The sequence below is a fragment of the Hypanus sabinus genome, chromosome 2 (assembly GCF_030144855.1).
Source record: "Hypanus sabinus isolate sHypSab1 chromosome 2, sHypSab1.hap1, whole genome shotgun sequence".
NCBI lineage: Eukaryota > Metazoa > Chordata > Chondrichthyes > Myliobatiformes > Dasyatidae > Hypanus > Hypanus sabinus.
The window spans coordinates 185,866,084-185,891,782 of record NC_082707.1 but is presented as its reverse complement, the minus strand read 5'-3'; the positions used below and the strand labels follow the sequence as shown (position 1 = coordinate 185,891,782).

Below are 25,699 nucleotides of genomic sequence, written 5' to 3'. Positions count from 1 at the left end.
AAGGTCATAAGTTAAGGGTGAAAGGTGAAATATTTAAGGGAATCTGAGCAGGTTCTTGTGAGATTTGTGTGTGTGAAACAAGCTGCCAGCAATAGTGGATACAAAATTTTTGTGATTTGTATTAAATTTCACTTAAAACAGCACAAGTGGAAGTTGAAGGATGTTTTGTCTTCTGATTCTGTTCATTTACAAACATGGTGTTATTAAAACAATCCACTAAAAGAATCCTAATCGCTAGTGAGGAATGCACTTGGGATTCAGAAAATGCTGGCCACTCCAAACATTTATTTAAAAATACAATAATCACCAGTTACATATGGAAGTTTCATTACCATACACCTAAAACAGATAGAAGTGCAAAGAGTATTGACAGATGTATTTTGTTGGTAGCCTAGCATTGATCTTTCTTTCTTCTTTTAAAAAAAATTAATCAAACTAATTTTCATAATCCTAAAATAAAAATCATATGGCACTTCCAAGCAAGTCAAATGTTCCAAGGGGTTTCACTGGTGTCCTAACAGGGGGAAAAATGTCAGCAAGTCACATTAGGAAATGTTAAGATGGGTAATGGTCCGGGTTTCATGGAGTGATCCAGCGGGACAAGGGGTGGAATTGCTGTGGTTTGGTGATTGGATAAGTGACTGCCAATGATGGAATATCAGGGGGCAGAATTGGAAGAATCCCAATGTCTCAGTGAATATAGGACTGGAGTAAAATTACTTATTTTAAATTTATGTGAAAAAATGTTAAATATCTTCACCATGCGTAGAATGTAGAACACAGAATACTACCACACAGTACAGGTCCTTTGGCCCACGATGTTGTGCTGACCTTTTAACCTTCTTTAACCCTTTCCTCCTACACTGCCCAAGTGCCTACGCAAGAATTTCTTAAATGCTCCAATGTCTTTGTCTCTATCTCTACGCACACACGCTGTGCTACAAGTTGATCTTTACACCTTCAGTGAAAGTTTTCCTGTATCTATGCATTCCAATTTGGTCATTACCAGAGATTTCTTTCTTTAACTGAATGCAATCAGCTAAATGTCTATGAAGGAGTATGTCCTTTTCACCATGATACAGAGCCAGGCAATTTATCCTCCAGGGCAAAGGAGGACAAAAACTTCAACAAATGTTTTTAAATGGAACCTCAGACTGACCAACTTCTTTCAATGCACAGTGGAGAGTATCCCAACAGGTTGCATCACAGCCTGGTATAGAAACACCAATGCACAGGAATGTAAAAGTCTACAAAAAGTGGTGGACACAACCCAGTCCTCCACAGGAAAAGCCCTGCACACCATTAAGAATATCTACACAAGGAGTGGCACCACAAGAAAGCAGAATCAATCATCAAGGACCCCAACCATTCAAGCTATGTCCTCTAGGAGGTAGAGGGGCCTTAGGTCCCACACCACCACAATCAGTAATAGTTATTAACCTATATCCATCAGGCTCCTGAACTGGCATGGATAAGTTCATTCATCTTAACTTGAACTGATTTCACAACCTACCGACTCATTGTCAAGGACTCTACAACTCACGCCGCCGTTTCTATTTATTTATTTATTTTAAATTCCCACTGTATGTCTTCTTTTGCACATTTGTTGTTTGTCAGTTATTCTGTATAGTTTTTCATAAATTCTATTGTATTTCTTTATTTTCCTGTATATGCCTGTAAGAAAATAGTATATGGTGACATAAATGTATTTTACTTTGACTTTGTTACAACTGACATGATTGGGTATTTAACTGTGGTGCTAAAGCCTAAAGGGCTGCCTGCTCCCAGACTCCAACTTTCTAATCCTTGCGGTGTATCTTGGTGTGGCAGTGTGCAACGCAGGATATTTATATTACAGCTGGCTGAACTAAAAATCTAATACTGGGGTCTGACGTATTTAATATAAGACCAATGAGGGAAAAAGAGAAGGTTCAGAACAAATATTTAAAAAGTGAGTTCTTGCACTCCCAGGATAGGGCACAAAAGTAGAAATGGTAAGTCTGCGAATGTCACAACAATTCAACAAAGCAGAAAGTCTGGAAGTGATTCAGGGGTTAATATCAGCAGGTAAAGTCAAACAAGCCCTTTCCATAAATATCTAGATGGTGAGAAAGGGTGATTGAGAGAGGGAAAGATAAAGAGGGTGGGGACCGAGAGAGAGAGAAAGAGCGAAAAGGATATTCACCAAGCCAAGATAAAATATATCTTTGAGTCTTGGTTTGACATTGATGGTGAACAAGTTGGGATGGTATATCAGTGTCTAGAGATACACAATTTAGACAGGGATAGTCAGAAGTCAACACGGACTTGTCTGAGGAGGATCACAGTCTGACCAAGGTAACTTTGAGGCAGTACCAAGGCTTGAAAGTGAGGATGGGACACTTGATAAAGCAGTCATGAATTTTGGCAGACCATTTGGTGGGTATCCCAAGTTGCAGACTGATCAGAAGAATGAGGGTCGAAGAGTGGAGTGGAGAGAGCTCATTTCAGAGGCAAAATTGGTTGAAGGGAATTTCAGAGACCAGGGGAGTATGAGCAGCACTTTCTGTAGGGGTTGTTACTCAGCAATTTGGGATTTATATTTTATTTTGGATAAATCTAGGGACACCACTTGGTTGATAGGAAGAAAGATCACAGCTACAGGAAGTTATCAATACATGGGTATGGTGGCCAAACAGAGTGGAAAATTGATTCAAATCAAGAGTGATACAATGTAACTTTTTTGGAGAGGACAGGTGGGGCAAAAGAGATGCATGATGAGTGGTGGGCATTGGAGGATACAGAGGTTTTTAGAGATTTAAAAGTGCATGTTCCCAGGATCTTGAAACCATCAGAAAAGGAATGAGTGTTTAGGAGGCACATACTCCTTGGAGTGTAGGAGATTAAGGGGAGATTTGATAGAGGGATATTAAATTATGAGGGGTATAGATAGGGTAAATGCAAGCAGACTTTTTCCACTGAGATTGGGTGAGACTAAAACTAGAGATTATGGGTTAAAGGTGAAATAGTTAAGGGAAACATGGGGGGAACTACATCACTCAGAAGGTGGTAAGAATGTGGAACAAAGTAGTAGATGTGGGCTCGATTTCAACATGCAACAGAAACTTGTATAGGTACACCGATGGGAAGGGGATGACATGCAGAATGTTGGCACCAGGCATATTAATAGTTCAGCATGAACTAGATGGGCTAAAGGGCCTGCATATATGTGATGGTACAAGAGGTTAGCCTCAGACTGTGGAGTGTTGGATGTCCAAAATTAAAGTCAAAACACTAAAGCAGATTAGATACATTGAACCTATCAAAAAGGAGTAACATCCCTTTTAAGCATTAACAGCTGGAAAGCCTTTTATTTCATGTGCTGACATACTAGGCACTTACAGAACTATCGAGCTTTCATAAACTGCTCCCTCTGAACAATACTGTATACTTGGTTCCATGTTGTTCACCTACTGCATTTGAAATGTAATTCATGGCAAACAGCAGCAGAAGAACATACCTCACTATAAAACTCAAATTATGGTTCCAGTTCAATATTCTGTTTCAATACCACCTATCAGTTACCTACAATGTAGTCCTAACATCTTTACCCCGGCATCTCCACAACAGTTCACACTTTCAGTCATGCAAAGATAAGACTAATTATCTCTACCACTCTTAACGACCCTCACATGATTGCTATACCTTTAAACAACTCACAGAGTTTATAAACCGGAAAACTACCCACCATGGATTAGAACTGAAGCCTCTCGGACGAGTGGCGAGACATCTTCTAGACAACACAGCAAGTCTAGTCGCCTTGATTTACTACTGCTTGATATACAATGACCTTCACAGACATTTCAATATTCTAGTTTTCCCTCCAAACTTAAGTCACCTTAACTCCTTGGTAGTTCAGTAGCCTGCAGAACATTCAAATCATAAAAAAGCAACACTTTTAATAAATATTTTCTCAAGTCCCACAACTTCCACTCCTTAAATTTTGCTCAAGTGTAGTGAGTAACAGACAGCAGCCGTAAGTAAAACAGTAAGCTTGGGCTGCTGCATGTAAGGAGTTCGTACATTCTCCCCATGACTATTTGTGTTTCGTCCAGGTGCTCTGGTTTCCTCCCACAGACCAAATACGCATGTTTAGGGTTGGGAGTTGTGAGCAGGTACCAGAACAAAATTTGCGGCTGTACCCAGCACAATCCACTCTGATTTCATTTGATACTGTATGTTTCTGTGTATAAGTGACAAATAAAGCTAATCTTTAGATCAGAATCTTTTACACATCTTGTTGATGATACTAATACAGAGATATTATCATATCTTATGATTATCATCTCTTACATCATATTATATCTTATCATCCTCCCTGCTCCCAGCCCAAGAATTAATTGGTTTTCTCTAAGAGCAGCCCAGTGAGGGAGCAGTTAGTGACCTGAGTTAGAATCTGACCTCAGCACTGTTGTGTCGAGTTTGTGCGTTCTCAGCTGTGTTTGCATAGGCTCCACCCGAGCACTCCATTTTCCCCCCACATCCCAAAGTCAGGTTCGTAGGTTAATCAGGTGCAGTGAAACTATCCTTGTGGAGATGCATGGCAGGAAAATGAGGGGGTGTTGAAGGACATGAAAGGGAGTATGGGGCTATAGGGAAGGAACTGATAGAAGGGGATTGATGGGAATGGACTTCTACATTGTAAAGAAATATTAAAGTTCCTTTCTAACCTTTTAGGTGTAACTTTTTGGGGAAGACAGGTAAGGCAAAAGGAATGCACGATGACAAAATATCGGGGGGAACTAAAATGGTGGTGAGAGTTGGGAACAGGCTGCCAGCAGGTTAGGTGTATGCGGACTTGATTTCAATATTTAAGAGAAAATTGGATAGGTACGTGGATGGGAGGGATATGGAGAGCTCTGGTTTGTGTGCAGATGGATGGGACTAAGCAGAATAATAGTTCAGCATTGACTAGCTGGGCCAAAGGGCCTGTTTCCATGCTGTAGCATTCTATGATTATGAGCAATGCAGTACATATAACTTGCAGTGAAAGTTTGCGTCATTATTTGTGACATGCTGGGGCAGCCTGCAAGTGTCAGCATGCTTCTGGTATTGATAACTCACTTCCCCTGATCTTTGGAATGTGGGAGGAAACTGGAGCACCTGGAAAAAACACACAGTCATAAGGAGAACGTACAAACTCCTCACAGACAGTGCAGGATTTGAACCCTGATCAGTGATCGCTGGTGCTATAAAGCAATTTCAGTGACCGCTGCACTGCTGTTGGTTACCGTCTTTCCTGCCTCTCATGATAAGTGAAGATTAGTGGGTTAATTCCCCATTGCAAAGCTGACCCTGGTATAAGGCATAGTGTCTGAAACTCGTGCAGTGTTTTGACCTGAAATGTCAACAATTCCTTTCTCCCCACAGATGCTGCTCAACCTACTTAGTTCCTCCAGGATTGGAAGAGTTGTTTGGAATGTGAGAAAAATAAAATGGGTAGGGTAGGACTAGTGTCAAAATGGCCAGACTCAGTGGGCCAAAAAATACATTTCTTTGCTGTATTTGTCTGTGACTCTTAAATTTTTGCTAGCCCAAAGGCATCAAGGCCAGTAATACCAAAGACACTGAGGTGATTGTACTGATCCTATTGTTACCTGGAAAAGATCAGTAAACTCAGCACTGACTGGGGCTTGAAATGTGGATCACCAAACACCTATTCTTGGCATCACTGGCTATCCCATGTGTAACTCCGGGTAATGCATTTACCCAATAACTAGTCAGGTTACTAAGGACTGCAAGTAGTACATGAGGAATACAAAAATGCAATATTCTATCAGTTTTTCCTGCTGCTACAGCAAGAAATTCTTTCCTAAAGTCAGAGCACATTTCATTCATCTAAAGATAATATTTCAAATTTTCAAACAAAAAACATCAGATTTTTTTTGAATTTTCACAATCTCAGTAGAATTTTAAAAAGGAAACAATGTATCTTTAATTTTTTTTTCATTCCCGAACAACCCACAAAAGGACCAGTGAGCCCTTCTTCAACAGAAAATCCCAATCGGAGATGCACAAGTGCCGAACAGGATGACAGGAGAAGGAGACCTGCTGCCTGCAGCCACGTGACTGTGTTTTCAGAAAAAAGAAAAGGTGCAACAGCAAGCCTAAGAGTTGCCCAGCTATGAGACCTAGTTTAGTCCTTGCTCGAGTTCTAAGTACTGTACATCCAAGACAGAAACCAAGATTGATTAAGTGGTATTTGATGAGAAGATGCAGTACCCCACATATAATACACACTGAGGAGTTCAATCCATAGATTTTGTCCCAACATTTTTAGTTATTAAATCCAGCAAATGCAAAAATTAAAATTCCTTTTTCTTTTGGTCTCTTCAGGAATTGAAATGTTGAAATCTGCACAAAGACGGCAATGTGCTATTTGCCAGACAGGCATACCGACACGGTAGTGTAATGGTACAGTTTCTGCACTTGGATTGCTTCACTGTTGAGTACATTCGTTTGGATGGTCAGTTTCCATACCATCCCCACTCACAGCCCGAACCCTCCTCTGTTCCATTTCCACCTGTGCAAAATACAAAAATAATCATTGCATACAACATAGAAGCATTACTTTTCAAGGTACTTCAGAAAAAAAAATGATTAATGTCAACACTAAAGCTATTATTTTGATGTTAATAGTTGCGTCTGTACAGTGCAGGCCTTTCGGCCCACAATGATGTGCTAAGCTTATAATTTACTCTAAGGTTTCTCTTTGGAGACCACTGCTTTATCATTTCCTGTCAGTGACCTCAGGTACAGATACTCCTAAGCCTAGCATCACTTTATGGACATACCAACAACCTGTGTATACAAGGTATCTTATTATTGTATTCTTTATCTTATTGTGCTATTTGCGCTGCATTTGGATCCTAAGTAACAATTATTCCATTCTCCTTGTGTAATGGAAATTATATTAAACAATCTTGAATCAATCCAGCCCTACCCTCCAACATAGCCCTCCATTTTTCTATCACCCATGTGCCAAGGGTGTCTTAAATGCCCCTAATGTATCTGGCTCTACCACCATCCCTGGCAGAGAATTCCATGCACCCACCACTCTCTGTGTAAAAAAAACCTTACCTCTAACATATTAATGTCCCCTCGTATTAGCCATTCCCACACTAGGAAAAAGTCTCTGGCTCTCCACTCAATCTATTCCTCATTAATTTGTATACCTCTATCAAGTTACCTCTCATTCTCCCTTGATCCAAAGAGCAAAGCCCAAGCTCACTCAATCTATCCTCATAAGACATGCCCTCTAGTCCAGGCAACATCCTGATAAGTATCTTCTGTATCCTTTCTAAAGCTTTAGGTAATTTTCTACAACAGGTGTTTTTTAACATGTCTTGAGAAGAAGACTATGAGACATTCAGCAGTTTAAACAAAGGGACTGGGTAATTAATATCACATCTGTATTCTAAGAAAATATAAAAAGTTTTGTTTTTGAGGGATGAGCTAAAGCTAATTTTTTTGTATTTTCCAAGTAGTTTGATTTGATGACTGGAATGGTGTGAGAAATTTATAAAGTAAAACACAGGAATAGAATTGAAACAACATAGAAACACAGAAAACCTACAGCACAATAGAGGCCCTTCGGCCCACAAAGTTGAGTCGAACATGTCCCTACCTTAGAAATTACTAGGCTTACCTATAGACCTCTATTTTACTAAGCTCCATGTACCTAACTAAAAGCCTCTTAAAAGACCCTATCATGTCCACCTCCACCACTGTTGCAAGTGCCCATTCCACGCACTCACTACTCTCTTGAATAAAAAATTTACCCAACATCTCCTCTGTACCTACTCCCCAGCACCTTAAACCTGTGTCCTCTTGTGGCGATTATTTCAGCCCTGGGAAAAAGCCTCTGACAATCCACACAATCAATACCTCGCATCATCTTGTACACCTCTATCAGGTCACCTCCCATCCTCCTTCAACTCCAAGGAGAAAAGGCCGAGTTCACTCAACCTATTCTCATAAGGCATTCTCCCCAATCCAGGCAACATCCTTGTAAATCTTCTCTGCACCCTTTCTATGGCTTCCACATCCTTCCTGTAGTGAGGCAACCAGAACTGAGCACAGTACTCCAAGTGGGGTCTGACCAGGGTCCTATATAGCTGCAACATTACCTCTCGGCTCCTAAATTCAATTCCACGATTGATGAAGGCCAATACACCGTACACCTTCTTAACCACAGAGTCAAACTGCGCAGCTGCTTTGAGCATCCTATGGACTTGGACCCCAAGATCCCTCTGATCCTCCACACTGCCAAGAGTCTTACCATTAATACTATATTCTGCCATCATATTTGACCTACCAAAATGAACCACTTCACACTTATCTAGGTTGAACTCCATCTGCCACTTCTCAGCCCAGTTTTGCATCCTATCAATGTTCTGCTATAACCTCTGACAGCCCTCCACACTATTCACAACACCTCCAACATTTGTGTCATCAGCAAACTTACTAACCCATCCCTCCACTTCCTCATCCAGGTCATTTATAAAAATCACGAAGAGAAAGGGTCCCAGAACAGATCCCTGAGGCACACCACCATGAGGCACACTGACCTCCATGCAGAATATGACCCGCCTACAACCACTCTTTGCCTTCTGTGGGCAAGCCAGTTCTGGATCCACAAAGCAATGTCCCCTTGGATCCCATGCCTCCTTACTTTCTCAGTAAGCCTTGCATGGGGTACCTTATCAAATGCCTTGCTGAAATCCATATACACTATATCTACTGCTCTTCCTTCATCAATGTGTTTAAGTCACTTCCTCAAAAAATTCAATCAGGCTCGTAAGGCATGACCTGCCCTTTACAAAGCCATTCTGACTACGCCTAATCATATTATACCTCTTCAAATGATCATAAATACTGCTTCTAGGATTTTCTCCATCAACTTACCAACCACTGAGGTAAGACTCACTAGTCTATAATTTCCTGGGCTATCTCTACTCCCTTTCTTGAACAAAGGAACAACATCCACAATCCTCCAATCCTTCGGAACCTCTTCTGTCCCCACTGATGATGCAAAGATCATCGCCAGAGGCTCAGCAATCTCCTTCCTCGCCTCCCACAAATGTACGCCTAGGGTACATTTCATCCAGTCCCAGCAACTTATCCAACTTGATGCTTTCCAAAAGCTCCAGCACATCCTCTTTCTTAATATCTACATGCTCAAGCTTTTCAGTCTGCTGCAAGTCATCACTACAATCACCAACATCCTTTTCCATAGTGAATACTGAAGTATTCTGTGGAGACCCACTTTCTGTGCTGGAGAACCGGCTCTCAAATAGCCCGGGCGTGGGGAGAGACTTTGGTAATGCACCTCTGATGTCATTTCCACCCGGAGAGGGACGGAACTAGGGATTAAAAGTCAGTGCTGTGAAGTTTGAATAAGCTAGTCTCAAAATGACTTACTGACTGTGTGTCGTTGTTTCTAGCTCTGTATGTAGTACATTGCTACATTGGTGACCCCGACGGTCCAAACGGGATTTGGACCAAAGATGACCGACTCGTCATCTGTTCATCTGTTTCACTAAAACTGCCGACTTTCTAGACGCTGCGACCATGCGTGTGGTTTAGCCAAGCAGAAGCCCAGTTCCAGATTTGGCAGATATCTTCTGATTCCACGCGTTACTATTACGTGGTGAGCTCCCTTGACTAGGAGACAGCAGCCCAGGTTGCGGATTTCATACAGTCGCCCCGGAAGAAGGCAAATATGAAGCATTCAAAGCACTGCTCATTGGGACCTTTGGCCTCTCACTGTGTGAGCGAGGTGCCCACTTGCTGCACCTGGATGGTTTGGGAGACAGGCCGCCATCAGCATTAATGAACGAGATGCTGGCCCTGGCTGACGGACACAAGCCCTGCCTCATATTTGAGCAAGCATTTCTGGAGCAACTGCCTGAGAACATACGTCTGCTGCTGGCCGATGCAGATTTCAGTGACCCCCCCCCGGAAGGTGGCAGCCCGGGCAGACGTGCTGTGGAAAGCCAGGAGGGAGAGCGTGGAGTCTGTTGGTCAGATTACTGACCCATGCGCCCCACGGCAGACCAGACCAGGCCCGGCAAGGAGGCGCACACAACACAGAGGCAGGAGTGAGGAGGCCAGTGAACAGTGGTCTTTCTACCACCAACAGTGGGGAACAGAATCCCGCCGTGGTCACCCACCCTGCAAGGGCCAGCTGCCGCTAATGACTATGGCGGCTGCCCACCAGAACAGCCGCTCGTACGTCTGGGACAAACAGTCGGGACGCCGCTTCTTGGTCGACACCGGAGCAGAAATCAGCGTTTTACCCCTGACCGGGTACGACACCCACAACAGGAAGCCAGGACACACCCTGAGGGCCGCAAACGGCAGTATGATATGGACCTACGGCACCCGCACAGTGCAGCTGCAGTTCGGTGCCAGCTGGTTCACGTGGGACTTCACACTGGCCGCCGTGGCCCAATCACTCCTGGGAGGGCGGGCTTCTTGCGAGCTCACAGCCTGCTGGTAGACTTGCAAGGGAAAAGACTGGTATATGCTAAGACTTTCCAGACTCTCCCTGGGTGAAGCCAAGTTGCTGGCCCCACACCTGGACTCCATCACGCTGTTGGACAACGAATTCACCAGAATCCTGGCAGACTTTCCATCGATTCTGGCACCGCAGTTCATGGCAGCCATGCCCAGACATGGAGTACAGCACCACATCCCGACCCAGGGACCACCCCTCCACTCCCGCGCACGAAGGCTCCCCCCGGAAAAGCTTCGCCTGGTGAAGGAGAAGTTCAAGAGGATGGAGGAATTGGGGATTGTACGGAGGTCTGACAGCCCATGGGCCTTCCTCCTGCACATGGTGCCCAAAGCAGCTGGGGGCTGGAGACCATGTGGCGACTACCACAGATTGAACGAGGCTACAATTCCAGACTGCTACCCCGTGCCGCACATACAGGACTTTGCAGCAAACCTGCACGGGGCATGAATCTTTTCTAAAGTAGACTTCGTCCGGGGATACCATCAAATCCCGGTACACCCTGAAGACATCCCCAAAACAGCATTCATCACCCCATTCAGCCTGTTTGAATTCCTCCAAATGCCGTTCGGCCTGAAGAATGCCGCACAGATGTTCCAGTGGCTAATGGATGTGTTGGGCCGCAACCTGGACTTTGCGTTCATCTATTTGGACGACATCCTCATAGCCAGCAGTAGTCGTCAGGAGCATCTGTCCCACCTCAGCCAGTTCTACTCCCGCCTGAGTGATTTCGGCCTCACGATCAACCTGGCCAAATGTCAGTTCGGTCTCAACACCATTGACTTCCTGGGCCACAGGATTACCAAAGACGGGGCAACACCCCTGCCCACCAATGTAGACACGATCCACCACTTTGCCCGGCCTAACACAGTCAAAGGCCAGCAGGAGTTCGTTGGTACGGTGAACTTCTACCACTGTTTCTTCCCCTCAGCAGCTCAAATCATGCGCCCTTTGTACACCCTGATGACGGGTAAAGGCAAGGACATTACTTGGGACGATGAGGCCGCGGCCGCTTTTGTTAAAGCCAAGGAAGCCTTGGCAGATGCCGCGATGCTGGTGCACCCCAGAACGGACATTCTAACCGCCCTCACAGTAGTCGGTGGGGTGCTGGAGCAACTCATTGAGGAGCGCTGGCAACCCCTGGCGTTCTTCAGCAAGCACCTACGACCACCCGAACTCAAGTACAGTGCCTTCGACTGGGAGCTGTTGGCACTGTATCTGGCGATCTGGCATTTCAGGTACTTAGAAGGCAGGCCATTCACCGCGTTCACGGACCACAAACCGTTGACCTTCGCGTTCACGAAGGTGTCCAATCCCTAGTCAGCTCGCCAGCAGCAACATCTGTCCTACATATCGGAGTACACGACGGACATCCAGCATGTCTCGGACAACGTCGTGGCGGATGCACTCTCCAGACCAGCTATCCAAGCCCTGTCCCTGGGGGTGGACTATGCAGCACTGGCAGAGGCGAAGCTGGCAGATGGCGAGATGCCCAGCTACAGGACCGCAGTCTCAGGTTTGCAGCTGCAAGACTTCCTCATAGGGCCAGGTCAGAGGACCCTCCTGTGTGACGTGGCTACCGGCCAACCTCGCCCCATCGTCCCGGCAGCCTGGCGGTGGCGATTTTCAGTTTGGCGCACCCATCTATCAGGGCAACCGTCCGGCTGGTCTCCAACAAGTTCGCGTTGCACAGACTTCACAAGCAGGTCAGTGAATGGGCCAGAACATGCGCGCAGTGCCAAACAGCCAAGGTACAGCAGCACACTAAAGCCCCACCGCAGCAGTTCTAACCCACCCGCAGGAGGTTCAACCACATTCATGTGGATATTGTGGGGCCCCTACCAGTGTCACGAGGAGCACAGTACCTCCTAACTATGGCAGACTGGTTCACTAGATGGCCAGAGGCGGTCCCGCTCACCGACACATCTGATACCTATGCCTGAGCACTGATTGCAACCTGGGTGGCACGTTTTGGGGTACCAGCCCATATTACCTCCGCCAGAGGCACCCAGTCCACCTCCAGCCTGTGGTCAGCCTGCTGGGAACGCAGCTACACCACACTACTGCCTACCACCCACAGTCGAATGGACTAGAACGCTTCCACCGTCATTTGAAGTCGGCTCTCATGGCCCACCTAAGAGGACCTAACTGGGTGGACGAGCTTCCCCTGGGTCCTGCTTGGACTTCACACAGTGCCCAAAGAAGATCTGCACGCCTCGTCGGCCGAGTTGGTGTACAGCGCACCCCTGGTCGTCCCAGGAGAGTTCATACCAGCCCCAAGGGGGCAAGAGGAAGAACCCGCAGCAGTCCTGGACAGACTACGCGAAAGGCTCGGCAACCTGGCCCCTGTACCGACTTCACAGCATGGACAGACCCCGACCAATGTACCCAAAGACCTGCAGAACTGTTAAGTTTGTGTTTGTACGAAGGGGCGGATACCGGGCACCACTACAGCGGCTTGAACGAGGGGCCGTTCAAGGTGATCAGGAACAACGGGTCCATGTACATTCTGGACACTGGGGGGAAAGAGGAGGTTTTCACGGTGGACCAACTCAAACCAGCTCATGTGGACTTGGCGCAGCTGGTCGAGGTTCAGGCACCGCGGCGCAGAGGCAGGCGGCCAAACAGAGACTGATCCAGACTGTGGACATTGGGGGGGGGGTGTATCGCCAGTTCTGGGGGGGGTGTTATGTGGTGACTGACTTTCTGCGCAAGCAAGCCGGCTCACAAATAGCCCGTGCATGGGGAGAGACTTTGGTAATGTACTTTTGACGTCATTTCCACCCGGAGAGGGCGGGAACTAGGGATTAAAAGCCAGCGCCGCAAAGTTTGAATAAACTAGTCTCGAAACGACTTACCGACTGCGTGTCGATGTTTCTAGCTCTGTTATGTAGTACATCGCAACAATTCATTAAATACCTCTGCTATTTTCTCTGGTTCCATACATACTTTCCTACTGTCACACTTGATAGGTCCTATTCTTTCACGCCTTATCCTTTTGCTCTTCACATACTTGTAGAATGTCTTGGGGTTTTCCTTAATTCTGACTGCCAAGGTCCTCTCATGGCCCATTCCGGATCTCCTAATTTCCTTCTTAAGCTCCTTTCTAGTAGCCTTATAATCTAGGTCTCTAACATTACCTAGTTCTCTGAAACTTTTGTAAGCTTTTCTTTTCTTCTTGACACAACAGACACAAAAAATGCTGGAGGAACTCAGTGGGTCAAACAGCATCTATGGAGAAGAATGAACAGTCGACATTTTGTGCTTTCATCAGGACTGGAAAGGAAAGGGAAGAATAGAATTGAAAATTTGAACATTGGGAACATATCAGTGCTGATGTACAGTGTACTCACTGTTCAAGAAAAATGAATGATAGTAATACGCCATAAGGTGATTATAACTTGGAGCTTACCTGATAATTGTAGTGTGCTTTGTAAACAACCCACTTTCTCACATCTGTCTTGTCAGCTACTGTGATCGACCTAACTGCTGTTTTTGACGCTGACGTACATGGCATGTCATATTCCACATCCACATAGTGGACAAAACTAGCGGGCACTTCTCGATCAGATCCTAACTCAAGGTGGCAGTAAAAGGAATGCGGTTGTCCTGAAGCTGTAAAAACAGTATTTTATATTTTATTAGTATACAGAGTGTGAAAAGTTGGAAGTGTTTTTACAAGTGCATCAATGATCTTTGTTGAACAACATCTAAAGAAATTAATACTGAAGAACCAGAAAAGCTAGTTTTTCGATTGCATGGAAGATTCACATAATAGAATTTGATTATCTGAAGAGAATAAACAGATTGGCTTCATTTGTCACATTTACATCAAAACATGCATAACGAAATGGGTCATTTGTATCAATGACCAAAAAAGTCTGAGGATGTGCTGTGGGCAACCTGCAAGTGTCTCTGGTTCGTACATCGCATGCTAACAATTTACTAACCTTAACTAATTCATATGTCTTTGAAACGTGGGAGGAAACTGGACCACTTAGAAGATATCACAGTCCCGGGGAGAAGGTACAAACTCTGTACAGATAGCAGTGGGAATTGACCACTGATCACTGGTGCTATAAAGCATTATGTTTACTACTACGATACTGGACTGCACCCATGTCTGCTGAGGAACTTGATCAACTGCAAAAGTTATTTATCAGGATGCTGCCTGGATTTGAGAGCAAGTTTCATAAGAATAGGTTGAGCAAGCTACGTCTTTTCCCTCTGGAACAAAAGAGGATGAGAGGTGACTTGATAAAGGAATACAAGATTATAAGAGGCACATGCAGAGCGAACAGCAAGATACCTTTTTCCCAGGGCAGAAATAGCTCATACAAGAGGGCATAATTTGGAGGGATATCACAAGTTTTTTTTTAAAGCACAGAGACTGATGTGTGTGAAGAAGGCACTGTCAAGGGTGCTGGTAGAGGCAGACAGACAAAGGAGAGTCAGCGCATGTTGTTTACTTGGATTTTCAGAAGGCCTTTGACAAGGTGCCACAAATAAGGCTGGTTAACAAGGTAAAAGCCCATGATATTATAGGAAAGATACTAACATGGATAGAAGATTGACTGACTGGCAGGAGGGGAAGATTGGGAATTATGGGGGCCTTTTCTAGTTGGCTGTCAGTGACTAGTGGTGTTCCAGGGTCAATGTTGGAGTCTCTTCATTTCATGTTATACGTCAATGATTTAGATGACAAAATTGATGGCATTAGGGTTAGGTTTGCAGACAATACGAAGGAAGGTGGAAGGACAGGTAGTGAATAGGAAGTAAGAAGTCTGCAGAAAGACTTCAACATATTGGGAGAATTGTCAAAGAAGTGGCAGATGGAATATAATGTGGGGAAGTGTATGATCATGCACTTTGGAAGAAGAAATAAGGGCAGAGACTAACCCAAAACATCGACTGTACTCTTTTCCATAGATGCTGCCTGGCTTGCTGATTTCCTCCAGTATTTTGTGTGTGTTGCCAGAAAATTCAGGAATTAGATGTGCAAGGGAGCTTGGGAGTCCTTGTGCAGGATTCCTTACAGGTTAATTTGCAGGTTGAGAGGACTAGAAAATAAGAGCAAGGATTGCAATGTTGAGGCTTTATAAGGCATCTGTCAGACCTCACTTGGAACACTGTTAGAATTTTGGACCCCTTAGCTAAGAAAAGATGTGCTAGGATTGAAGGAGATCCAGAGGAGATTCACATGAATGATTCTGGGAATGAAACAAGTAACATGAGACTTTGGGCCTGTACTTTAGAAGAATGAGGGGATATTCCACTGAAAACTTTCAAATATTGAAAGGCCTAGATAAAGTGGATGTGGACAGGACGTTTCCTATAGTGGTTTAGTCTAGGAACAGAGGGTACAGCCTCACAATTGAGGAAGGTCCATTTAAAACAGACGAGAAGGAATTTCTTTAGCCAGAGGATAGTGAATCTGTGGAATTCATTCTACAGATGGCCATGGAGGCAATGTCACTGAGTATATTTAAAGCAAAGTTTGATAGGTTTTTGATTAATCAGGGCATCAAAGGTTACAGTGAGAAAGTAGGAGAATGGGGTTGAGAGGGATAATAAGACAGCAATTATGGAATGGCATAACAGACATGATGGGCTGATTGGCCCAATTCTGCTCCTACAGTACTGTGCAAAAGTCTTGGGCACATATATATAGCTAGGGTACCCAAGACTTGCACAGTACTGTAATAATTTTATGTATTGCACTGAACTGCTGCCACAAAATAAAACAGACTTCATGACATACGTGAGCGATGATCAACCTGATTCTGATATGGGTCGTGCTCTCTCTCTCATTTGTTCCTTAGACTTTTGCACAGTACTGTATATCTTATGGATACATTAAAGAGATTAAGGGAGATGAAAGAAAAATAGAGAGTTAGCATTAAATTGATCTAGGGAGTTGGCTAAAAGGTCAGCATGACATTATGGGCTGAAGGACCTGTACTGTGCTGTAGTGTTCCGTATCCTATGTTTATCATGGACAGGCAAAAGTCTGCAGATGCTGGAAACTGGGCAAAAAGAATGAGGAGGAGAGTAGTTCAGAATTGGAGGGTTCAATGGGGAAGAAGGTAATGAGAAAGTGAACAAAAATGGGAAGACCAGTAGTGAATTGGAAGGAAAGCCAGGAGACGAAGGATACCCAACAATTGGAAATTCAGTATTCATTATCTGTTGTAGCCCATCAAAACTGAATACAAGATGTTGTTCTTCTAGATTGCATTGCCATTTTTGTTCCCTTTCCTATAGCCACCCCACCCCCAGTCTTCAACTTCATCTCCCCCTCTATGGTTTATCTATATATTTGTGTCCTTGTTTGCTTCCACATATCATTTTCTGCCTTCTAATTTCACCCCTCATCCTTGCCCACCAGCTCCACCTATCTGTTATCCTTCAACCCTCCTTGGTCCAGAAATCACCTCTGGACCTCTCTCAACCCTCTTTATAGAGGCCATCTTCCCTCTTCATTCTAAGTACTGATGCAGAGCCTGAAAAAGAAATGTCAGCAATTCCTTCCCACACTCCATCCCCAAAAGATCTTGTTCGAACCACTGTTGTTCTCTACTTTTATTTGCTATGAAATTTATAAGATTGTTGATAAACTTCTATGTTTCATCGCAAGGATATAAAGAACAGAATGATAAAGTAATACAGACAGGCCAAAATAAAACCTTGATTAATATGCAAAATGGAATGTTGGGATCAAAATAAAGGAAAAAGGTTGAGCATTTATAGAGCACACTGTAGAGAGCATACCTGGTATGAGGAAATACAAATTGAATTACATATTAAATTGGACCTTCTGGCAGAAGATCACAATGTGTTATGATGTATTATTATGCAAGTATTTCAAATTATTTAACAATGAGATGGGGTGGATGAAAGCAGACAATAGCTGGAGATTGAAAAGAGTAAAGAGTCAAAGAACATAGACAAGGACAGAGCGACAAAGAAACTGCTGTAATGTCAAAGAATATCTCAGATTAGATAAATGAAGGAAAAGAGTCTGAACATTTGCTGGAATCTGGAGCAAAATCAAAATCAAACTTCTGCAGGAACTCAGTGGATCAAGCAGCAGCCAGAATTGAAAGGAATTGCTGACACTGTGGGTTAAGACCCTGTATCAGGAAGGAAAGGAGGCTAAAGGTCTAAACTAATAGTTTGTATGCTTGTGAGCAAACAACAAAAACATATTGAATATATATTACCGATTAGATGTTTTGTGTATTTCTATGTAGCACATACAGTGCCTACACAAAAATTGTTTCAATAACTCATATTCTCAGTGTTCATTTGCACAGTTTGTCTTAGTTTATGTATAGCTTTTAATAAATTCATCTGTATTTCATAATTTTCCTGTAAACTGCAAAAAAAAAGCACATGGTAACACATGTGAACTTAGTTTTAAAAAGTACTTTGACTATTGTGGGAACCCACTAAATTTAAAAAGAGTACAGAAAATGTGGTCAAGTCAGTTTAAAGAGTGCATGTGAAGCATAAGACCATAAGACATAGGAGCAGAATTATGCTATTTGGCCCATCGAGTCTGCCCTGCCATTCCATCATGGCTGATTTATTATCCCTCTCAACCCCTTTCTCCTACCTTCTCCCCACATCTTTTGATGCATAACATAATCAAGAACCCTTCAAACTCCACTTCAAATATAACAAATGACTTGTCCTCCATAGCAAACTGTAACAGTGAATTCCACAGATTCACCACTCTCCAGCTAAAGAAATCCTTCATCATCTCGGTTCTAATGGGAAGTACTTGGATTCTGAGGCTGTGCCTTCAGGTCCTAGACTGCCCCACTACAAGAAACTATCTACACCTTTCAATATTCAATCAGTTTCAGTGAGATTCTCCTCTCTTTTTTTCTAAATTCCAGTGGGTACAAGCCCAGAGCCATCAAACACTCCTCATACATTAACCCTTTCATTCCTGGGATAATTGTTGTGAACTTCTTCTGGACCTACTTTAATACCAGCACATACTTTCTCAGATAAATGGTCCAAAACTGCTCACAAGTGTTACAAAGCCTCAGCATCACATCCTTACTTTCAGTGATAGTAAATCTGATTCTGAAAGAAAATGTGGGAACCAGGAATGCACAGTTTGTGAAAGGGAGTGTGGGAACCAGGGCCCTGTTGTTGAGAGGGCAGGAATCATGCATGAAACACAGTGTGTCAAGCTACTACCAATACCAAAAGTTTGAAATAAAGCAACAAATTATTTCAGGCAATGGTTCACATATCAATGAAATTAAAATAGTAACTTGTAAATAATTAACAAAAAAGGTTCCACTGCACATGATTGAAAAAGCGGCAAAAAGGTGTAAAATCAGCCAGCTCCATCATGAGTTCTAGCTTTCCCACTCTCAAGGACATCTTCAAAGGTGGTGCCTGAAGAAGGTAACATCCACTAAGAGGGACCTTCACCACCCAGGACATGCCTTCTTCTCATTGCTACCATCAGGGAAGAGGTACAGCAGCCTGAAGATGTATACTTAGGAACAGTTTCTTCCCTCTACCATGAGATTTCTTAATGGTCCATGAACACTACTTCACTATTTTGCTCTCTTTTTGCACTATTTATTTTACAAAATATTTTCCTATTGTAACTGATTTTTTTTTTACACATTGTACTGTACTTCTGCCACAAAACAAAAACTTTCATGACAAATGTCAGTGATAATAAAACTGAAAAAGAACTTAATCTGCCAAAACGGTTACTAAGCAGAGCATCAATCACCAGACATGTTTATGAGGCAACAGGTGATGGTCGAAGGGGTATTTTTGCAATGGAAGTCTATAACTAGTGTACTGCAGGGATTGGTGCTAGGAATCTCACTGCTTGCTCTATATATTAATGATCTGCATGTGAAGATTGGGAGAATCCGTTTCTTTGCATCAAGTGGGCAAAGCCTGTCTCAGCACAAAAGTTTAGAGATCCCTATCCAATAATAATCCCCAGATTATGCATTTCAAGGGCATTACAGACTATGCAATGAAAACAGCACTGACTGTACCAGTGAAGCCTCCCTCCTTGATAAGGACTCTGCAGAGAGCCACCCCCATAAGCCTGCCAGGTCAGACAACATCCTAGACCAAGTACTCAGGGGGCGTACACACCAGCTCACTCTTGTCTTCAAGGACATCTTCAACATTTCACTCATCCAGGATTATGTCACCGCATGCTTCAAATCAGCAAACATTATCCCTACACCAAATAACAGCTTCAGAACTAAACAATTACCACCCGGTCTCCATGATGCCAATCACGTTGAAGTACTTTGAATGGCTGCTAATGGCACACGTCAAAAACTCCAAAATTGCCACGTTGCCACTCACCAACATGCTAACTTATGATATCTTTCTATGACAGATGCCATAGCATCAATCATGCACTGGTGGCCCTGACACACCTAGAAAACAAGGACACTTATGTCAGAACGCTGCTTCTGGATTTCAGTTCAGCATTCAACACTATTTTTCTACAGACCTTAGTGAACAAACTCCTGCTCTAAGGTCTAATCGGTCTAAATATACCACTGCACAACTGGGTGTTGGACTTCCTAACCAACAGAACTCGGGTAGTCAGGATGCACAACCGCTCCTCCTTCCTCATCATCCTCATTGCAGAAGCCTCCAAGGGCTGTGTGCCGAGTCCATTGCTGTACACTCTGTTCACATATGACTACATGACCAAACACCCTAGCAATCACATCAACAAGTTTGCTGATGTCACGACAGTGGTGGGGCTCATCAGCAACAATGAGATGGCCTACAGAGAGGAGGTGGAAGAGCTCAAGGCCTGGTGCTAGGCAAATAACCTCTTTCTTAATGTCAACAAGACAAAGGAGGAGTTTCAAACTCCTTATGTGCACATCACATAATCTCTCATGGTCCCAGAACACATCCCTCACAGTTAAAAAAGTTCATCAATACCTCTACTTTCTGATGAGGCTGAGGAGAGCTGGACTTTGTACATCTATACTCACATCATTCTACAGATACACATCCTAATAATTTGCATCACTGCTCAGTATAGAAGCTGCACTGCGATGGACAAGAAGGCTCTAAAACTGCCCAACATATCACCAGCACCAGCCTACCTACCATCAAGGACACATATACAGAGAGGTGCCAGAAAAAGACCAGCCACATCTTGAAAGTTCCTATCCATCCTGCTTATGAATTGTTTGTCCTACTCCCAACAGGGAGGAGGCTAGGTAGCATCTATGCCAGGACCACCAGACTCAAAAACAGTTACTTTCCCCAAGCAGCAAGGCTGATCAACACCGCCACCCAATTACTTCACCACTACTTTATTATTTCCTGCAAGTCTCCTTACGTACAACCTACTGTCGTTTTGTGAACTTACAATAAGCTATCCTATGTATTTATATTTACTGTGTTTTTTTGCGCCGTTTCAGATCCAGAATAACAATTATTTCATTCTCCTTTACATTTGTGTACAGGAAATTACATTAAATAATCCTGAATGGAGAAAATATGATTAGTTAAGCTTGTAGCTGACACAAAAGTTGGTGTCATTGCTGATAAAGCATAGGATAGTCTTCAGTGATAGAAAAATATTTTTGACTTGATAAACATAAGAGGTTCTGCAGATGCTAGAAATCCGAAGTAACAATATGGTGGAGGAACTCACAAGTCAGGCAACATCAATGGAAGAGAATAAAGAGTCAATGCTTTGGGCCAAACCCCTTTCAGTCCTGATGAAGGGTCTTCATTTAAAATAGAGACTCTTTATTCCTCTCCATAGATGCTATTTGACCTGATGAACTCCTGTGGAAATTTAATTAAGAGTTTTACTGCTGAAGTACATCAGGACATTGCCTGGGATGGAGCACTTTTAAGTTTTGAGAAACTGGTTTGGCTGGATTTGATTGCCTTGGAACAGAGAAGGCCGAAGGGAGATTATGACAGACATGACAGGGCAGAGCTAGTGTAAAACTGAGGGGAAAAAAAATCCCCTCAGCAGTATAACATAGAACATACTTTTAGGGTAAATTCCCAGTTATTTAGTGAGGATGAAAAAATTCTCACCTGTACCTATTGAAATCTGTTTTAAGGTTGTTGTTAGAAATTTTCTATACATTAGATGAGAATCCGAAATACCATTATATAGAAAGACACAGTTTGATGTTGGAAAATGGGGTTAGTACATATGGGTACATGGTGGTTAGCACATACTATGGGCTGAAGAGTCATACAGACTGACAATTCCAAGAGCAAGAACAATTTACATTAATGTTACAAAATGGCAAAGTAAAAAGTCTGTTCCCATGCTGATTTTTTTCAGTTTCTTACTAATAACAGAGGTTGTCATGTCTTGCATAATTGCAGGCAGAATTTAATTACAATGGCGTGCATAATTTCCTTTATCCAGGAACACTGCAGTATGATTAATAGGGCAAAGCCTGGACATGTACTGTAGCTTCAATCATTTGGAAATTTTTGAAACAGCTCTTTTATCAGTTGCTTATAAACAAAATTCAAACTCCCTTGATGATTCAGAGTTAAGGTGAGGCACTGACCTAGACTACAGAAGTGCAGGCATGATATTTTCATTGACTGATTTGTTCAGTGCAGGAGCAGAGATGCCTTCAGGACAGGAGGCTAATGGATTTTAGTTAGGTTTTTGCAGAAATAGTTTCAAAAGAACTAATGCAATGCTTTTAAATCAACCAACTACTTAATGGAATCAAATATGGTTTAAAATAAGTATTTCAATCCAAAGAATTTATTTTAACAAAAATGGAGCGACCGGAGTTTTACTTCCATGTACTAGATTGCATTTTTAAAAATATTTTAAGATAAAAATGCCGTTGAAATCTTTAGGATGTTTTAAAGAGCTTTTTGAAAAGCAATCACTGTTGACCTGAAGGTAAAAACGATTATTAAATCGGGCACAGAAAAGTCCCACAAACTGTAATAAGATAAACAGCAATAGTTCTGTGACCTCAAACACAAGAGATTCTGCAGATGCTGGAAATCTAGAGTAACACACACAAAATTCTGGAGGAAATCAGCAGGTCATGCAGCAACTATTGAAGGGAATAGATTGATGTTTTATGCCGATACCCTTCATCAGGTAGTTTAGTGATGCTGGTTGACAAATAATTATTTGTCAGAACAACAGAAAACCTTCATCTAATGCAGTGGATTCATTTACTTTACACTTTCTTACTTCAGTGGTTGGTAGGTTGATGGAGAAGATAATGAAAGGCAGGATTTATGAACATTTGGAGTGGCAAAACCCGATTAGGAATAGTCAGCATGGCTTTGTCAAAGGCAGGTCGTGCCTTATGAGCCTGATTGCATTTTTTGAGGATGTGGCTAAACACATTGATGAAGGTAGAGCAGTAGATGTAGTGTATGTGGATTTCGGCAAGGCATTTAATAAGGTACCCATGCGAGGCTTATTGAGAAAGTAAGGACGCATGGGATCCAAGGGGACATTGCTTTGGGTATCCAGAACTGGCTTGCCCACAGAAGGCAAAGAATGATTGTAGACGGGTCATATTCTGCATGGGGCCGGTACCTAGTGGTGTGCCTCAGGAATCTGTTCTGGGACCATGACTCTTAGTGGTTGAGGAAATGGAGGGATGGGTTAGTAAAGGTTGGGGATGTTGTGGATAGTGTGGAGGACTGTCAGAGGTTACAGCGGGACATTGATAGGATGCAAAACTGGGCTGAGAAGTGGCAGATGGACTTCAACACAGATAAGTGTGAGATGATTCATTTTGATAGATCAAAATATGATGGCAGAATATAGTATTAACAGTAAGACTCTTGGCAGTGTGGAAGATCAGAGGGATCTTGGGGTTTGAGTCCATAGGACCCTCAAAGCTGTAGCGCAGGTTGACTCTGTGGTTAAGAAGGCATACAGTTCATTGGCCTTCATCAATCGTAGGTTGAGTTTAAGAGCCGAGAGGTAATGTTGCAGTTATATAGGACCCCTGGTCAGACTCCACTTGGAGTACTGTGCTCAGCTCTGGTCACCTCACTACAGGAAAGATGTAGCAAACCATAGAAAGGGTGCAGAGGAGATTTGCAAGGATGTTGCCTAGATTGGGGACCATGCCCTATGAGAATAGGCTGAGTGAACTCGGCCTTTTCTCTTTGGAGCGACGAAGGATGAGTGGTGACCTGATAGAGGTGTACAAGATGGTGAGAGGCACTGATCTTGTGGATAGTCAGAGGCTTTTCCCCTCAGGGCTGAAATGGCTAGCACGAGAGGACACAGGTTTAAGGTGCTTGGGAGTAGGTACAGAGGAGATGTCAGGGGTAAGTGTTTTTTTTTTTTACACAGAGAGTAGTGAGTGCATGGAATGGGCTGCTGGTGATGGTGATGGAGGCAGATATGATAGGGTCTTTTAAGAGATTCCTGGATAGGTACGTGGAGCTTAGAAAAATAAAGGGCTATGGGTAACCCTAGGTAATTTCTAAGGTAAAGACATGTTCGATGCAGCTTTGTGGGCCAAAGGGCCTATTGCTGTAGGTTTTCTATGTTTCTACCCAGGTTATGCTCTCTTGCTACTACCATTGGGAAGCCTTCGGTCCAACATCACATGGTTCAGGAACAGTTATTACCGCCTACAACCATTAGGCTCCTGAATTACATAACCTACAGACTCACTATCAAAGACTCTACAATGTATGTTCTCAGCATTATTGTCACTTTTTAATTTGCATGGACTGTAGCTTTGCAAAGAGGCTGTGGAGAAAGATGCAAGGGCTAGTGTCATGGTTCATCCCATGCAGTTGTATGACAGATCTACAATTCTGACAGAGGACTCTGATCTATGAAAAAAAGAAATCTCCAGATGCTGGAAATCCAAGCAAGCAACACACACAAAATGTTGGAGGAGTCAGCAGGCCAGGCAGCAGGACCTGATGAAGGAACTCAGCCTGAAAAGTCAACTGTGTTCTCTTTACCAAAGATGCTGCCAGGCCTGTTGAGATCCTTCAGCATTTTGTGTGTGCTCTCTGATCGATGGGTTGTTCCTAAGTACACACACGGAGATGAACATCAAGTGGTGCTGGCAGACCATCAACTCAGTGAAAGATAGCCTTTGGTCTGCTGGTACATTGAGATGTCTGTGGAGGAATACTGCCGACAGGGTGCAGGTCTATGATCTGAGGGACGCACTGAAACTTGGTGCCGTCGCCACAAGGGTTCAGTGGGAGAAGGACCGGTGTCAGGTTCTTCTGCTCCTGGAGATGGAGAGGCCAGGCTGGATGAGGAAGCCCCTCAGGCACTGCAGTGCTATAACACCCCAGAGTGCCACATAAGTGTTATTGACGTTAATGAATGTAATACAGTACAGAACACTTTGACTGTGAATGTAAATAATGAAAAGGTATTGAACAATTTATTCTTGTACATTCACTTTTTATTATGTATAAAGTTTATTTTATTTAAAGTAATTGTTTTTGCACATTGCACATTCTGTCTTTGTTTATATGTATTTTAAAAATAAATTAATTGTATTTTATTTTCCTGTAAGTACCTGTAAATCAATGAATCTCAAGGTAGTATATGGTGACATATACCTATTTTGACAATAAATTTACTTTGATTAGGATTTTTAAAAAACTTACATCCACTACAGTGGACAATGCTACCATAGCAAACTATCACATGAAGATTCATTGATCTGAAGCATTAACTCCTTTCCATTGTTGCTATTGATTTGCTGAGTACTTCCAGAATTCCTATTTTGTTATAGCACTCTCTTACAGTGGTTTAGCTTGAAATCTCATCTGAAAGGCAACACTTTTAGAGTACAGCACTGTGTTTTAAGTGTTTGTCTATCTGCTCAAATCACTGCAGTGGATGAAGCACAAATCCAGATCAGAATGTTACATCAATTGTACTATATTCTTTCAAGCAGCTTCACACAGTACATCTGGGAAAGTTTGACCATGGAACATTTCATCTTTTTTTGAACATAACAGTTAGTTATTTGTTAGTTTCTGATGGCTATGCCTACAACGGTCTGTAACAAAGAGCTAATGCATGTTAATGCAGAATAAAGGTTGGAATTTATCTGGTACAATTAGATGGCTGTTAATTGTCCTGCCTCTTTAATGTTA

The 25,699-nt window shown here is 43.0% G+C and overlaps 1 protein-coding gene across 3 annotated transcripts in view; it reads right to left on the bottom strand.

Annotated features, from left to right (window-relative positions):
* Positions 1-265: 265 nt before the first annotated feature.
* The window catches only part of ston2 (stonin 2), a 147,805-nt gene continuing 122,371 nt past the window's right edge, over positions 266-25,699 (bottom strand). For all 3 annotated transcript variants that reach the window (XM_059961418.1, XM_059961426.1, XM_059961431.1), the window contains 2 exons: positions 13,971-14,173; positions 266-6,562 (listed from right to left, as the gene is read on the bottom strand). In XM_059961418.1, the coding sequence (XP_059817401.1) occupies positions 6,479-6,562; positions 13,971-14,173 (287 nt within the window). In that variant the 3' untranslated portion in view covers positions 266-6,478. The remainder of the gene's footprint in view (positions 6,563-13,970; positions 14,174-25,699) is intronic.